The sequence below is a fragment of the Xenopus laevis genome, chromosome 2S, assembly GCF_017654675.1.
Source record: "Xenopus laevis strain J_2021 chromosome 2S, Xenopus_laevis_v10.1, whole genome shotgun sequence".
In the NCBI taxonomy this organism is placed as follows: Eukaryota; Metazoa; Chordata; class Amphibia; order Anura; family Pipidae; genus Xenopus; species Xenopus laevis.
This window is the reverse complement of record NC_054374.1, coordinates 152564704-152582211: the sequence shown is the minus strand read 5'-3', so window position 1 is coordinate 152582211 and position 17508 is coordinate 152564704. Positions and strand designations below refer to the sequence as shown.

The 17508-nt window shown below is 39.0% G+C and overlaps 1 protein-coding gene across 2 annotated transcripts in view; it reads left to right on the top strand.

Annotated features, from left to right (window-relative positions):
- The first annotated feature begins 295 nt into the window (after nucleotides 1-295).
- Nucleotides 296-17508, top strand: part of alkbh8.S (alkB homolog 8, tRNA methyltransferase S homeolog) — a 33844-nt gene continuing 16631 nt past the window's right edge. Inside the window, exons 1-7 of one of the 2 annotated variants that reach the window (XM_018250322.2) lie at nucleotides 296-401; nucleotides 2929-3069; nucleotides 3991-4231; nucleotides 10385-10507; nucleotides 11236-11331; nucleotides 12140-12244; nucleotides 14922-14992. In XM_018250322.2, the coding sequence (XP_018105811.1) occupies nucleotides 384-401; nucleotides 2929-3069; nucleotides 3991-4231; nucleotides 10385-10507; nucleotides 11236-11331; nucleotides 12140-12244; nucleotides 14922-14992 (795 nt within the window). In that variant the 5' untranslated portion in view covers nucleotides 296-383. Of the gene's footprint in view, nucleotides 465-2928; nucleotides 3070-3990; nucleotides 4232-10384; nucleotides 10508-11235; nucleotides 11332-12139; nucleotides 12245-14921; nucleotides 14993-17508 lie in introns of both variants that reach the window. The other variant, XM_018250321.2, reaches the window with a different exon arrangement.

Below are 17508 nucleotides of genomic sequence, written 5' to 3'. Positions count from 1 at the left end.
AAATACTAAAAATAATTCTGAGGACATTTTTTTAAAAAACCCCTTTAGTAATATGGGGTTTCTTTGTAGAAAAAAAAACTAAAAAGGAAAAACATTCGTCCAACAAAGTGTGACTTCATTTCACTTGTGTAAAAATGTTGTTTGTACCCAAATTATTTGACTTAATGGGCTCCACGAGTTATACTGACAGACACTCATAACATACAGCGAAGAGAAAGTCGAATCTTTTGTGAGGTAACTTTTTTTTTCTAGTTACTGAAAGGCAAGTCACGTTGGCTCACGCCGCCCTCTCGTGGTCAAAATCCGACGTACGCAGAGGAAGGGCGGAAGTGGAGCGCTATTAGCGAGCAACGCATTATGGGAAGCGTAGAGACTTCCTGGCAATGGCTGCCTGCAGTGAGGTAAAACGTGTGATGCGGTTTATGTTCTTGTGTAGTGGCAGTGCGGATGGGAGCGTGCAACTGGTATTGTATAGTGACTTTACATGCAGTGCACGCTGTGTTATGTAGGTTAATGCATGGCTCTAATTAATCCTTGCGGCCCAGCACTGCTTGGGCATTGTCACCTGTCAGTCATGCAATATACCTTGACAGGCTAGCGCTGCTGTTCAGCTGGGTCCCCTAGCAAGGGATATTGCACAACTGAAGATTTATTTGGAGGCATTCCTTACACTTTAGGCTAAAGGGTAACTAATACATAAATTAAACAGTTTGGAAACTATCTGCACTATGGTAGTTTATCTGATCTGATTTTCGGATTGTGTGTGGAGAGTACCGACATCTTTCGTCCGGCGGAGATCGGTCGTTTGGTTGATCGGACAGGTTTGATTTTGACCCGACCGATCCTGCCGGAGCCCATTACGCATCGTAATCCGATCGTTCGGCCATACGCCCAACGTTCAGATTACCCCCGATATAGCCATGCTCGTTAATGGCATTTCGGGGAAATGCTCGTTGCCAAACGAGCGGATCTTTGCGTCTATGACCGCCTTTAGTAAACTGGAGCAGATTGATGCTAATCCTGCCCTGGCATTAAAGGAGACACATAGGATAAATAAAAAAAAACGGAATTTTGTAGGCAATTATAAGCCATATATGGTGTTGCTTTTACATGGTGCACAGCCTGGAAACCTGGAAGCAGGAAATGGAAGAGATTATTAGGGTTTATGCAGAAATATTCAGTAAGTCAAGCTGAAACACTACTTTTTCAAGCACAATTCTTCTATATCTAAATGTACTGGTACGTTCTTATTTTTTTTTTTTTTTTTTTTTACACAAAATGCCTCCTTTAAGAATGACCAGTAAAAGAGTTCGTACAGTGTAAAGCAGGGGTGGCCAAACTTTTTGCAACGAGCGCCAGATTTGGTGAGGTGAAAATGTGTGGGGGCCGACCATTCAACCCGACATTTTTTAAACCATTAACATTAAATTACAAGAATCAAGAAATCGTAGCAGTAATATTTGGACATATGATTAGTGAAATGATCTGCCACTTGGTCTATACTGCTGCCTGTGTGCTGAAGGTGTTAGTAATAGACACGTACTGGAACGTAGTGACGCCATACTTCTTTAGTTTACTGTACTGGCACGTCTGTACGTCTATTGACACCTTCAGCCCTAATGAAGTATGTGAAAACAGTGCATCTCTACGTCCAGTACGTGTCTATTACTAACACCTTCAGCACACAGGCAGCAGTATAGACCAAGTGGCAGATCGTTTCACTAATGTGCCTTAATATTACTGCAATGAGATTCCTGATCGTGCTGTGGGGCCTCATTATTATTAATTTCATGATGGTGGCTGAGGGCCGGTGTAAATTTAAAAAAGGGCCGCAATTGGCCCCTTGCCACACTTTGGACATGCCTTGTGTAAAGTAATGTATAAAGTCTGGAGTGAAGGATGTCTTATATAATAGCCAGGACTACTTGCTTTTTGCTCTCTTGGTTTTCACTCATTGGTTACCAGTCAAACTTGAGACTGCAGAGCTTCATTGCACTTCTACTGACCAGTAAGTGACCAAAGCTGGGTATTCATGCTGTTCAGGGTGGGTCTCCATGATCCCCCTTTAAAACAGAGCGGTTGCTCCCTACAATCAACTGTAGTAATTCAATCAAACTGCATAAGTAATTCTAATCAATTTGTTCGTCACTAAGCCAATTCATAGAATACATCTGGGTCCCTGGTTACAGAAACTCTGTTATAAAGAAGCTGTAATTTCTTTCCTGTAATTCAGCAGTATTCAGTTGGATATAGGAAATAAAAAGAACTGAGCTGTTTAACTACCCCCTGCAATCCATGCTTGATACTAGTTCAATCCATGCTTGATACTAGTTCTATGTATTTATGTATCTCCCCTGAGTTTGTATAATAAATTTTAACAGAACATATAAAATATTTTAACAGAGAAGTACATTTAGCACAGTTGATGACAAATTTTTGTTATCTTTGTTCCTATATCACCACCCTGTGGCAGCAAGTTGCAATTCATTGTAGTTTTTCTTTATTTTTTCTCTAGTGATCCCTTTTATTGGCTAAAAACCTTTTATTGGCTAATGCAAGCTGCTGTCATAGGTCGGTGCAGACACGGTGTCCTCTTTATAGACTGCAGTATAAAGGAGGAGATTGAATGAAAGATTATTACTGCTAATGCTGTGCTTACAGAAAGCTGGTTATGATGCCTCAAGGCCATTCTCTCGTGTTAGCTTTGTATACACAATAGCTGGGATTTGGGGTGGGATATGGCTGTTGGTGGACCAACTTAGATATTTGCAGCTTAGCCAAAACTGGAACTGCAAGACAAATCATCACAGACCATGGGACTTTGTCTGTCTTTTTAGTTACAGCCCAGCATCCCAACATTAATTCTACAAATATGTTCTAGTTCACCTGAATGTCAACGTGTTTTTACATGTTCTTGTGTATTGACAGTGCCAGGAGAATATTGGCAGCACTGATGGAACAAGGCCGAAGTTGAGCAAAGATGAAAAGAAGCTTCTAAAGAAACAAGCGAAGGCCAAGCACATTCTACTGAAACATGAAGGCATTGAGACTGTGTCACATCCATCCCAGGCAAGTTTAGATCAGGGCACCCCGTATTCTGCAAACGGTAACTTTTTGTTGGGTGCTCTTTGGCTCCCCATTCACCAGTGCAGGTATGGGATTGGTTATGTGCAAACCAATTATCCCGAAAGGTCCAAATTACGGAAAGGCTGTCTCCCATAGACTCCATTATAATCAAATAATCCAAAATTTTAAAAACAATTTCCTTTTTCTCTGTAATAATAAAACAGTAGCTTGTACTTGATCCAAACTAAGATATAATTAATCCTTATTGGAGGCAAAACCAGCCTATTGGGTTTATTTAATGTTTAAATGATTTAAAGGGATACTGTCATGGGAAAACATGTTTTATTCAAAACGCATCAGTTAATAGTGCTGCTCCAGCAGAATTCTGCACTGAAATCCATTTTTCAAAAGAGCAAACAGATTTTTTTATATTCAATTTTGAAATCTGACATGGGGCTATACATATTGTCAGTTTCCCAGCTGCCCCCAGTCATGTGACTTGTGCTCTGATAAACTTCAGTCATTCTTTACTGCTGTACTGCAAGTTGGAGTGATATCACCCCCCTCCCTTTTCCCCCCAGCAGCCTAACAAAATAACAATGGGAAGGTAACCAGATAGCAGCTCCCTAACACAAGATAACAGCTGCCTGGGTAGATCTAAGAACACCACTCAATAGTAAAATCCAGGTCCCACTGAGAATGATTCAATTACTTGAAGTAGCAGAAATAACAGCCTGCCGGAAAGCAGTTCCATCCTAAAGTGCAGGCACAAGTCACATGACTGGGGGCAGCTGTCCCTTTATTTCCTGATGTTAATAGCAATCCTATTGTTTTCCATGATGGCTTTTTCATGAAGAGCTATGAGTAAGATTACGGTATGATTATACCAGTCTGTATCCTGTTTTTTTTTTTTTTTAAATTTAGAGCCTGGTGGTTGCCAATGGAGGACTTGGGAACGGAGTAAGCAGGCAGCATCTGCTTGCCGTACTAGAAAGGTGTGGGCAGGTGGAAACTCTTCTGATGCCCCCAAACAAGCCCTATGCCTTTGTCACCTACAGCAGTGCAGAGGAGGCTACCAAAGCTTACACTTCGCTGAGTGGGCAAGAGATCTGCGGTGGTGACTCGGAACAGCCAATAACCTTGTACCTGAGTTTTGTCGAAAAAGGTATCAGTCACTTCGGGGCCACACCTTAGCTGGTTTTAGAGGGAGGGGGTGAGAAGGATGGCATTCTAATACAGAGTGGCACTGCTACTGTTTTCTCTTTACACATATTAAGAATAATTTAGGGAATTTATTATTTATAAAATTAAATTTTTTTGTGTTTGATTAAAGGGGAACTCCACACAAACATAACTTAAGCTTTTTGAAAAGTTAACCTAATTTAAGCAACATTGCAATATACATCAATTAAAAAAATATGCAGACTTATTTTTAATGGTTTGGAACAGTTCCCTAATCCTAGTCCCCTGTTCTCCTGATTTGCCTGACTACTTTGCTGAGCTGGCTGACTACTGTTACTTTGTATCAACAGAAATCTGTCCTCAGCCTGCATCCTCCAAATCCCACAATTCCCTGCACACGTGATTTCAATAAGGAAAGGAACATCACAGTGCAATGCATTGTGAGTTATGTAGTTCCTGCATGCTGTAAACTGTGGAGTAGTTGTTACAATGTGTAATCTGAATTTAAATATTCTTACACATGTACAAAGCATATATACATATGTAAGAAGAGCATGTACTTATTGGGAAATGTTACAAAATGAGCAATAATGGAGGAAAAGTCTGTGAATATTAGGGATGCACCAAATCCACTATTTGGGATTCGTCCCAATCCCCGAATCTTTTGTGAAAGATTCAGCAGAATACCGACCTGAATCCTAAGAAAAAGAAAGGAAAAAGTGTAAAAAATGTTTTCACCTCCTTGTTTTGTAATGAAAATCACGTGATTGCTGTCCCTTCCCCTAATTTACATATGCAAATTAGGATTCAGTTCGGCCAGACACAAGGATTCGGCTGAATCCTGGATTCAATGCATCTCTAGTGTAATAACTTACCGCGGCAGGGGTGGTGCGGGTCGGCGGGGACGCCTGCAAGGATCTTCTGCGCCTAGGGCGCGCGCGCGCCGTGTCTGTCTGCGTCTTAAAGGCGCAGGCGCGCTGACATATGACGTCAGAGCGCAATGATGCGAATTTTAAATGCATTTAAAGGGACAGTTTTACTTTGATCATTGCCCGTGATAGGACTTGTTTTCCTGGTGCCTTTGTGCATCTGTTCCTGTTTGTTATTGATCTCCTGTTGTGACCTTGCCTGTTTTGACCATCCTGATATCCGTACTACGTCCCAGCCTGTATTTTGACTACTCCTTCTGCTTGATCTGCCTATCTGATTGACTACCCGGTTTGACCCCTTGCCTTCCTGACGATCCAAGTTATCTGCCTGCCTCGACCCAGCCTGCCTGACTACCATTCTGCCTTATCCTGTTGTACCGCGACCTTCGGCCTCACTGACTTTAACAAGTGTCATGCCCCTTTGCTTGCCAGAACTCCTCGCCTTGCTCCTCTCGAAAAGTCCAGGTGGCATCTGAGTACGCTGAGGGCTCCTCCCGAAGCCAAAGGTTGTCACACTACTGGTGAAGCCGAGACCAGGGAGCTTGGCACTAGTTCTGGTTTAGGGTGCCGACCGTGACACCTAGTGAATATATTTGTGTGTATTTTTCCATATATGGAACACAGACTGTGTATTTGCTTTGCTTTTCTTCTATTTTGTTCTCCTGGGATGCCCTCTAATAAATAAATCACCACATTAGAATGTAACTGGAATGCGTAGAACAGTTTTATAGGCCAATGTTTTAGCTATTTGCAGTTGTTTCCACTCTGCTTCCTACATGAAATAGACGCACAGCGTGGAGCGGTCTGTCTAAATCAGCATGAAATAACATTTCTGTCGGCTGCAAAATTACCTGCTTTTTAGCAAGACAAAAGCTGAACTTTTCTCAGTCATCCAACACAAAACACCTGTTCTCTCGACTTGTGCTAAATTTAATTAAGAAGCGAGAAATTTATTTCATGTTTTCCACTTGTCTCCTACAAGGTGACATTAGCATATTCTCATTCAGGCTGACAGCCAATGATTAATGACTCAAGATAATCCAGGGCCATTCATTCTATAAATATTATTACTTATGAATATGATAATCTCTGTGTAGTTGACGCATATCTATCAGACAGTTTCTTGGTAGTTAATGTTCAATGTTCATATACAGGTATGGGACCTGTTATCCAGAATGCTCGAGACCTGCGGTTTTCCGGATAATGGATCTTTACGTAATTTGGATCTTCATACCTTAAGTCTACTAGAAAATCATGTAAACATTTGGGGGCAAATTTACTTAAGGTCGAATATCGAGGATTAATTAACCCTCGATATTCGACTGTCGAAGTTAAATCCTTCAACTTCGAATATCGAAGTCGAAGGATTTAGAGATATTCGTTAAATCCTTCGAATAGTTCGATTCGAACGATTTTAATCCATCAGTCGAACGATTTTTGTTCGACCAAAAAAAGATTGCTAAGCCTATGGGGACCTTCCCCATAGGCTAACATTGACTTCGGTAGCTTTTAGGTGGTGAACTAGGGGGTCGAATTTTTTCTTAAACAGACAGTACTTCGACTATCGAATGGTCGAATAGTCGAACGATTTTTAGTTCAAATCGTTCGATTCGAAGGTTGAAGTAGCCCATTTGATGGTCGAAGTAGCCAAAAAAATCATTCGAAATTCAAAGTTTTTTTTTCTTCTATTCCTTCACTCGAACTAAGTAAATGGGCCCCTTAATAAACCCTATAGGCTGGTTTTGCTTCCAATAAGGATTAATTATATCTTAGTTGGGATCAAGTACAAGCTACTGTTTTATTATTACTACAGAGAAAAAGGAAATAATTTAGTTTTTTTTTGATTATTTCATTATAATGGAGTCTATGGGAGATGGACATTCTGTAATTCGGAGCTTTCTGGATAGCGGGTTTCGGGAGAACAGATCCCATGCCTGCACTATATATATATATATATATATATATCTATATATCTATATATCTATATATCTATATATCTATATATCTATATATATATATATATATATATATATATATATATATATATATATATATATATCTCCAAACAAATAAGTCCAGACTCCAATTGCAAGTAAAAAAAAGTCCTTTATGTGCAAAAATTGCTGCAACGTTTCGAAGCTCCCGCTTCTTTGTCAAGCATCACATAACATTGTGTCATCATTTCCTTTAAAGGTAACTAATTAACACACTCAACAGGTGAAAAAATGTCTCACAAGGTTTAACCCTTGCTGTACTAAATACAATTAACTAGTACAGGCAGTAGTACATATTCGGCACTATGGACATCTTAACATATTATATCTTGTAACATTACTGAGCCAAACCTAATAGGGTCAGAAAAGAGTAACAGTATCTCCCTGTGTGTTAACATACAAAGTCCCTTTGCCCACCCCATATTCACAAAATTCATATTCACATAAATGCATACAAGTCGTATTCCCTATTGAGACCTCTAGGATGCAGTGTCTGTAATGTATGTATCCAAAATTTCTCCCTTCTTTGGATTAACAAGAGTCTGTTGCCCCCCCGACGTGGGGGGGCAACAGACTCTATCACCAAAAATCTCAGGCTTGCTGCAGTATGTCGTGCACACTGGAAGTGAAGTGGAACCGGTAATTTTTACTTGCAATTGGAGTCTGGACTTATTTGTTTGGATATATGTTTTGTCCATAATTTGGACTAAGTCACGGACTGGGATACCGCTCCACATCAGTTTGTACGGAGATATATATATATATATATATATATATATATATATATATATATATATATATATATATATATATATATATATATATATATATACACACAATCATTTAAACAGATATCCAGCACTCATTAAAAAAAATTGGCATACAAAGAAAACAATTTGGCTTAAAATGTACCTTATTGTTGGTAGGAACTATGATCTGCTGAATGGATATACAGTTAGGTACATAAATATTTGGACAGACTTTTTTTTTTCTTTTAATTTTGGTTCTGTACATTACCACAATGAATTTTAAATGAAACAACTCAGATGCAGTTGAAGTGCAGACTTTCAGCTTTAATTCAGTGGGTTGAACAAAAAGATTGCAGAAAAATGTGAGGATCTAAAGCCTTTTTTTTTTTTTTTTTTTCTTTTTTTTTTTAACACAATCACTTCAATTCTGGGGCTCAAAAGTAATTGGACAAATTTAAAAAACTGAAAATAAACTGTTCATTTCTAATACTTGGTTGAAAACCCTTTGCTGGGAATGACAGGCTGAAGTCTTGAACTCATGGACATCACCAGATTCTGGGTTTCCTCCTTTTTAATGCTCTGCCAGGCCTTTACTGCAGCGGCTTTCAGTTGTTGTTTGTTTGTGGGTCTTTCTGTCTGAAGTTTAGTCTTCACCAAGTGAAATGCAGCTCAATTGGGGTCAGATCAGGTGACTGACTTTGCTTTAATAAACTCCTGGGTTGCTTTGGCTGTAAGTTTTGGGTCATTATGAAATGCCTCCCAATCAATGTGACTGCATTTAGCTGGATTTGAGCAGACAGTGTCTCTGAACAGCTCAGAATTCATTCTTGTGCTTCTGTCCTGTGTCACATGATGGATAAACACTAGTGTCCCAGTGCCACTGGCAGCCATGCACACCCAAGCCATCACACTGCCTCCCAAATGTTTTATACATGATGTGCTATGCTTTGGATCATGAGCTGTTCCACGCCTTCTCCATACTTTTTTCTTGCCATCATTCTGGTAGAGGTTGATCTTGGTTTCATCTGTCCAAAGAATGTTTTTCCAGAACTGTGCTGGCTTTTTTACATGTTTTTAGCAAAGTCCAATCTAGCCTTTCTATTCTTGATGCTTATGAGTGGCTTGTACCTTGCAGTGCACCCTCTGTATTTACTTTCATGCAGTCTTCTCTTTATGGTAGACTTGGATATCAATACACCTACCTCCTGGAGAGTGTTGTTCACTTGTTTGTTGTGAAGGGGTTTCTCTTCACCATGGAAATGATTCTGCGATCATCCACCACTTTTGTCTTCCATGGACGTCCAGGTTTTTTTGCGTTGCTGAGTTCACCAGCAAATCGATTTCTTTCTTTCTCAAAATGTAATGTAACTCCTAAATATTGTAGCCATTTCTTGGATGTTTTTTTTTCTGTTTTTGCTGCTTAAGGATGGCTTGTTTCACCTGCATGGAGAGCTCCTTTGACCAAATGTCTGTTCACAGCAAAATCTTCCACATACAAGCACCCCCCCCCCTCAAATCAGCTCCAGGGCTTTTATCTGCTTCATTGATAATGAGTTGAAAAAAAGGCTTTAGTTCCTCACATTTTTATACAATCTTTTTGTTCAACCCACTGAATTAAAGCTTGAGGTGTTTCATTTAAAATTCATTGTGGTAATGTACAGAACCAAAATTAGAAAAAAAAGCTGTCTGACCTAACTGTACATTGAGCTGGAGAAATGTGCAACATATACTGCTGGATATCCTGAAGGGATACATAGTTACAGAGTTAATTTGGGTTGAAAAAACGACAAAAGTCCATTTGAGTACTACCCCTCCAAACAAGCCAAAGTGCATATATCCAAATACACAGACCTATATATACACTCACATATATGAACTGTATATACTGATACTTTTACAGGTATGGGATCCATTATCCGGAAACTCGTTATCCAGAAAGCTCCAAATTACAGGAAGGCTGTCTCCCATAGACTCCATTATAAGCAAATAATCCATATTTTTATAATTGATTGCCTTTTTCTCTGTAATAATAAAACAGTATTTTTAAAAAATAAACCGCATTTGTGTGCAATTTGCCATTTACCTCATACAGCAATATGCAGAGATCAGCAGAGGTGTGAGGGGAAGCCAATGGATAAGATCAATATAGCCTTGGATATTATGCTTGTTCAAGAACTCATCCAAGCCACTTTTAAAGGCACATGGTGACATATACTGCTGGATAGTTCTAGAGAATCATACATACTGATGGATAGTTCTTACTGGGGCATACATACCGCTAGACAGCTCTGGTAGGACATGCATACCCATAGACAGTTCTGAAGGGACATAAATACCCATAGACAGTTCTGGTGGGACATACATACAGCTAGGTAGTGCTGGTAAAAGACACAAAACTGGTGCAAATTGCTTTTATATCTAATGCAAACATTTAAAGGGCTAACGAGTACATTTGTTTCTGCAGTTGACGTGAAAGAGGTGTCGCCACCTTTATTACCCCCTGGACTAATCGTTATAGAAGACTTTGTCTCTCCTGAGCAGGAAAAAACCATGCTAGAAAGCATTGACTGGGACACTGATCCATCCAGTAAGTATTTGCCATACTTCCTTTAGAAATAAAACATTATCTTTCTGTCATCTGGCTTTTCAGTTATTGGTCATAATAATTATGCAGTCAAACAAAAAATGTCACCCAAGAATTCAAAAAAAAAAAAAAAAAAAATATATATATATATATATATATATATATATATATATATATAGTGTAAGTTTTGAATGGCCAGGCCTGGACTGGCAATCTGTCCATTCTTACAGGGCTGCTCTTAGATGCCATGTCACTATTTATTGAGCTAATATAGATGGTTTAATATGCTGTGTACATGTGATGTGGGTCTCTCCATGCTCATCTGAGATTTGGTTACACAGAGATGAAAATAAAAAGGTTACAGTAGAAGGGATTGTTCCCAAACAGTGGGCCTATGAGCGGTAAGTGAGGTGGGATTCAGCCTGAAGCCCATTTAGGGTCAAATTTGAAAGGGAGAGCCTATTTCCTCTGCTAGATACCCCTGAAAGCCCAGCTTGAATGTCAATTAGATGGGATTTAGGTTGAAAACATATCTCGATATTCTTGGAACTGTGGCTGCATGACTGATAAATTCATGTTTTTTTCTACATGTGCAACTTTGTTATTAGCTAAGGGTGGCCCTGACTGAAGCTTATCCTTCTATTGGGCTTTAACTGCAAAAGTCACTGCCCATACCACCATGTTATTCAAACTTCAGTAACACATGCAAAACAAACCTTTTCTCTTTGCAGTTCAGAAATCATTAAAGCACCGACGAGTGAAACATTACGGATACGAGTTCCGATACGACAACAATAATGTAGATAAGGACAAACCATTGCCAGGAGGTTAGTGGTTTTTCTATTTACTTTTCTATTAAAGGACAAGGAAAGATTAAAACTAAGTAAGCCTTATCAGAAAGGTCCACCAAAATATACCAGTAAACCCTCAAAGTAATGCTGCTCTGAGTCCTCTGTCAAAAGAAACACCACATTTCTTTCCTTCTATTGTGTACTCATGGGCTTCTGTATCAGACTTCCTGCCTTCAGCTTAAACCTTCTTGCCCCGGGCGTGAGCATGCTCAGTTTGCTCCTCTCCCCCCCTTTCTCTGCTGTAATCTGAGCCCAGAGCTATGAGTGAGCAGGGAGAGACTCAGGCAGGAAGTGATGTCACACAAAGCTAATACTGCAGCTGCTATCCTAAAAACAGCTTCTAGAGCTTTTTACTCAGGTATGGTAAAACATTCTACAGAATAAATATAAATTCTAGCTTGCACTATTGCAGCTAATCTATTAAATTAAAAATGCCTCCATAGCTTTCCTTCTCCTTTAATGGATTATCACAGTACATTACCCAGTATTGGAAATTTAACTGAGATCAGTACATTGGTTGCTTTTAATTACTGGTCTGCCCATAAAAGCAGACCTAGACATAATGCAGAAACTGCTTTAGTGAGCCTACCCCCCCCCCCCCCCAAAAAAACATTTTATAAAATAATTCAGACTCCACTTGAAGTGGTTGCAACTTTCATGTAACTGCCTTGAGTGAACCCAAAGCTGGTGCCCTCACTCCTCCCACAAATCTTTGCCAAGTCTGATAACATAAAGATTCCTTATGAACATTGCAAATGACTCAACCTGCTGTTGATGCATGCAGGTCTCCCTGATTTCTGTACTGAAGCACTAGGAAAATGTCTACAGCGAGGACTTGCAAAGCATAAACATGATCAACTGACAATCAACCAATATGAGCCCGGCCAAGGTAAATATCGGTATGAGCTTCATTACGTTGGTTTCTATATGAAATGAATCATGGAGGGGTTTGAATGCCTTTGTTCCTAGGAAAATAATCACCAGAAAATGTGGCTAAATCATCACCTTTATATTGTGTGTACATCTATCAGTATGCATAAGCAGGACCACTCTGATAGTTCTAACCAACCATTGCATTGTATTTACCCAGTAAAACGGCAAGTGATTGCCATCTGCTCTTGTGTGGGGTCACTAGCTGACCTAGAATTTCTAGATGAGTTCTGTGATGTTGCTCTGCTTAGAACTGACCAGAGAAACGTCAGATGACTCTTCTCTGCTCACTAACTGCATTTTCTAAGCAGAGCAACATTACAAAACTTATTTTTTTTACTTACTTTTATGAAGATTGTGTCTGGTCAGCAGACGTGAACAGCAGGTGGTGCTCTAGTTTCACGTTCGTTGTAGTAGCAGTGTAATGCAGTGAATGGATAAGACTTCTGCTTGATATACTTTAACTAATATACAGTAGAACCCCCGTTTGTAGTTTTTCAGGGGACCAGGAAATCAATTATGTAAAATCCGGGAAAAATGTAAACTCAGGGAAATGTTTTAAAGTAACTTTTTCGTCAAGTACTGAAAGGATATAAGCACAGGAGTCAGTTTTACTTTGAGATACAATATTTACTGTGTTCATAACAAGGGTTAAACATTGCTAAACTATGGGGGACATGTGCAAGTCTCTCTGTCAGTCACATACACAACCTAAAGCAATACGTGATTGGTGCAGGACTGTATAAGGGACAGACTCATTGGAATTGACCATTTACAAGCAGAACCATGGCGAAATATACATTTGGTTAGTATTTAAACCTCTTTATTTCATAAATAATAACATTCATAGCGGAAAAAAAGCAGTTTTTGGGAACATCAGGACAAATTTTGATGTAAAATTTGGGAAAACATTACTAAAAATCAGGGAAATGCACCAGTTGAAATGCATTATAAATTGGTGGGACCACAAATAAAAAATGTAAAATGCGGGAAAACTTAAAATCAGGGTTCACTGTATATGCTTTATTTTTTAATATATCTGTAAAATTTAAAGTAGTTTAACTTTACAACTCTATTAGTTCTTCAGAGCAATGATAGGGGGAGGAGAAGAAAGCAGAAAATTACATATAAAACTTACAGTTAAGTATAATGAACTCCTCCTTAAATGTAAGCCATAAACACAGACAATAAGGGAAGGGAGCCACTCCCTTCTACAGAGCTCATTATTACTATTTAAGCAAGCATTGCAGATTAATGGGGGGTGGGGATAGTGAGGGCAGGAAGAAAGGATCTGCTAGTGCCAAATAATAAATACAATACGAACAATACTGAATCAATAAAATAGGAATAATTAATTTCCAACACAAGCCCTATTTATTTTGCTCCTATTGAACACAGGTGTATATTTCCTCTTCATCCATGTAGCTGTCTCTACATCTAGGGTATTGCCTCACAGAATTTGTTGGCCACATTGAAATCTGTGCTACTGCAGGTAACAAAGCTCCCCGAAATGCTTTCCCATGGGCAATAAAGAAAATAGATTATGGGAAAATGTAGACAATGCTTTGTTTTCCAAAGTCGTGCAAAGTTCCTCCATGAGGCAACTTTTGAAAACGAAGTGGGGAATATTTTTTTTCCATCTCCAATTTACTCACTACTTATTGCCTGTGACAAAGGATTTGGGGGAGATTCGTTGGCCGTAGTAGTGCAGATTTAATTACGGGTGACAAATCTCCCTTTGTACCATTACCCTTGGACATCCACATTCGTTCCTAAATTGGGTTGGACGACCATCGAATAGGCTACTACGACCTTCGACTTCGACTTAGATTCGAATGATTCGAACTAAAAATCGTTCGACTATCCGACCAGTCGAAGTACTGTCTCTTTAAAAAATACTTTGACTACATACTTCGGCAGTTTAAACCTACCAAGCTACAATGTTAGCCTATGGGGACCTTCCCCAGCACTTTACTAACCGTTTTTTGATCGAAGAAAAATCCTTTGATCGATCACTTAAATTAGTTCGAATCGTTCGATTCGAAGGATTTTATCGTCTTTTTACTTCGATCGAACGAAGGATTTGGTCTAAATCCTTCGAATTCTATATTCGAAGGATTTAAATTCGAGGGTCGAATTCAAGGGTTAATTAACCCTCGATATTCGACCCTTGATAAATGTGCCCCTCAGTGTGTGCATGCATGTGGGTGTACACATACATTTGCTTTACAGGCCTTTGTGCAGTCCTGTAGTTCCTATTATAGAGGTGATTATATAGTGAATAAAGTACCCCCTCTTGTAAAATATAAGGATATTAGAAGTTACCGAGGAGTTTCATGACCAAATTTTTATACAGGTCATGGAACTCCAAGGTAACTTCTAATATCCTTATATTTTACAACTGGGGGTATTTTATTTATTATAATACACAAGTTTCAGTGAGTCATGTGACAGAAATGACATCAGAACTCACCGTTTATAACTGATGACATCAGAACTCACCGTTTATAGGGATATAATTTTCAAGATAATCATGGCTTTTGTGTATTATATCTGCTTATACATCTACTTTTATTTCTTTGGGGTTATACTCTAGATGATTTATATTTATATTATCTCCTTTTTGTGTTCTGCAGGAATCCCGCCTCACGTTGATACCCATTCTGCATTTGAAGATGAGATTCTATCCCTTAGCTTGGGAGCTGAGGTAGGATGGAAGTGAGGGAGCACATTCACCTAGTAGATGTGTCTAATTTTATTCTTTCCACCTTCATTTTCAGGGGGTGGGGGCGTTACATGTACAAGCTTTTAGTTTTGATGTCCAGCAGGATACAAACATGTTCTGCATAAGGTGTACCAAAAATATTAACAATCAATGATATGTCACAATTACAGTCAGTAATTGCACATCAGCTGCAAGTAAAGTAGTATAGGCATAGACCAAGAATCAGCCTTCCTCCTTGCCTGCACCAAAAACCATTGCATCGGCCTGGGTGTAGGCACAATTTCAGCACCGAGTGCATAAATTTGTGTTTCAGTGCAGAATTCCAGCACATTCACCTGCACCTGATCCGACACATATATTTCGGGTACAGACAAGGAGGAAGGCTGATGCCATTGTAAAGGGCTATTTCTTGGTCTGTATTTTACAGTAGGACAATCAGCTTATCTGTTCAGGTGCAAATTTGTCAGGTGCATAGTATGTATGCCCACTGTACCCTGACAATGGCATGCAGAAGTGTGCTTTTTACAATGGAAAAGCCACATACACATTTCTTACAAGAAATTAGTTATCAGATTAACAGAGGAAATACAAGGGATGATGAAAAATAGAGAGTGGCAGTTTTCTACAAGGCAAAATTGCCCCAGAGGCAGAAACCTCTTTTCGGATGACCACTAAAAAAAAGTGGCATATTATTTTACCAAATATCTGCAGTTCAGTTTTGGCCGGTGGCCAATGGGTGTGTTTAAAGGGATTTTGTCATGATTTTTATCATGTACGGTAGTTTTTATTTCTAAATTACACTGTTTATACTGCAAATAATTCACTCTACAATATAACATTTCATTCCTGAACCAGCAAGTGTATTTCTTTTTAGTTGTAATATTGGTGTGTAGTTGCATCTCGGGTCATTTTGTCTGGTCATGTGCTTTCAGAATGAGCCAACTTTTTAGGATGGAACTTCTTTCTGGCAGGCTGTAGTTTCTCCTACTCAGTGTACATGAATGTGTCGCAATGGGACCTGGATTTTACTATTGAGTGTTGTTCTTAGATCTACCAGGCAGCTGTTATCTTGTGTTAAGGAGCTGCTATCTGGTTACCTTCCCATTGCTCTGTTGTTAGGCTGCTGGAGGGGGGGAAGAAAAGGGGGTGATATCACTACAACTTGCAGTAAAGAGTGAGCAAGTCACATGACTGGGGGCACCTGGGAAACTAACAATGTGTCTAGCCCCATGTCAGATTTCAGAATTGAATATAAAAAAATCTGTTTGCTCTTTTGAGAAATGGATTTCAGTGCAGAATTCTGCTGGAGCAGCACTATTAACTGATGCATTTTGAAAAAAAAAAAAAACATTTTTTTTCCCATGACAGTATCCCTTTAAGTGTGATTTTCCCAATTTGTTCATCAACACTGAACTAAAATAATGTATTTGGAAATGGTCACCTAAAGGAAACTTGGCCATGTTGTGGTAACCAAGAATAAATTAATAAATGTATTTGGCAAATCGTGGGACCCGGTGTCAGAGGGGCTTTATAGCTACCATTGAAAAACACAAAGAGCCCCATGGGTTCCAGTGTTCAGTTTTGTAAGAACCTCAACATTATACAGGGACCCCAGTATATTTTACCCTAACACAAGCACTGAGCCCGAAGGCAGGGTAGGCTTCTGTTTGGGAATAATCTCTATTAGCTCTCCTAAGTACCCCTAAAAAAACAGCTAGGTGGTTAGTTAGGATGAGATGTGGAGTAGCTCTCATCCTAACCTGCTCTCATCCTAACCTTTGGCCTGTCACCCAAAAAAATGATTCCAAATCCTATTTTATCATGTTAGTCAAGCAAAATTAACTTTTATTACACTGTTTAAATTATTTGAATATTGTTTCCATCAGTCTAGGAATTCATAATAACAGCAAGCAGGTAGGAGCCATTTTGTGGACACTGTTATTAAGACAAGCCTTGTATCATCTCAGAATCTTGTTTGTGCACCAGAATAGGGAACCTGATGTCCATCCCCATGCCCTGGTTACACAATTAAATGGTGAAGAGAACTGGGGGAATGTGGGGAGAGCAGTGACATTTAGGAAGTGCTGAATGGAAAGTGAAAGTAATTTTATGCCCAAGGCATGGAGGAGGGGCAGGCAATATTTGATTGACAGCTGAGATTTTTAAATGAGTTTACAACAACTATGAATGCTTTAATAAAAAAAAAAAAGAATTTGGATTTCATGTTTAATTTGAAAAGGACTTTTATTATACAGATTTTTGTGTCTGGGTGACAGTTCCACTTTTTGAATGGCTGATAACAGCAATGTTTTCCTATATCTGTAATCTTTTTATGTGTTAAAGGGGTTGTTCACTTTTAAATACTCTGTTAGTATGACGTAGAGAGTGATATTCTGAGAAAATTTGCAATTGGTTTTAATTTTTTATTGTGTGGTTTTTGAGTTATTTAGCTTTTTATTCAGCAGCTCCAGTTTGCAATTTCAGCAATCTGGTTACTA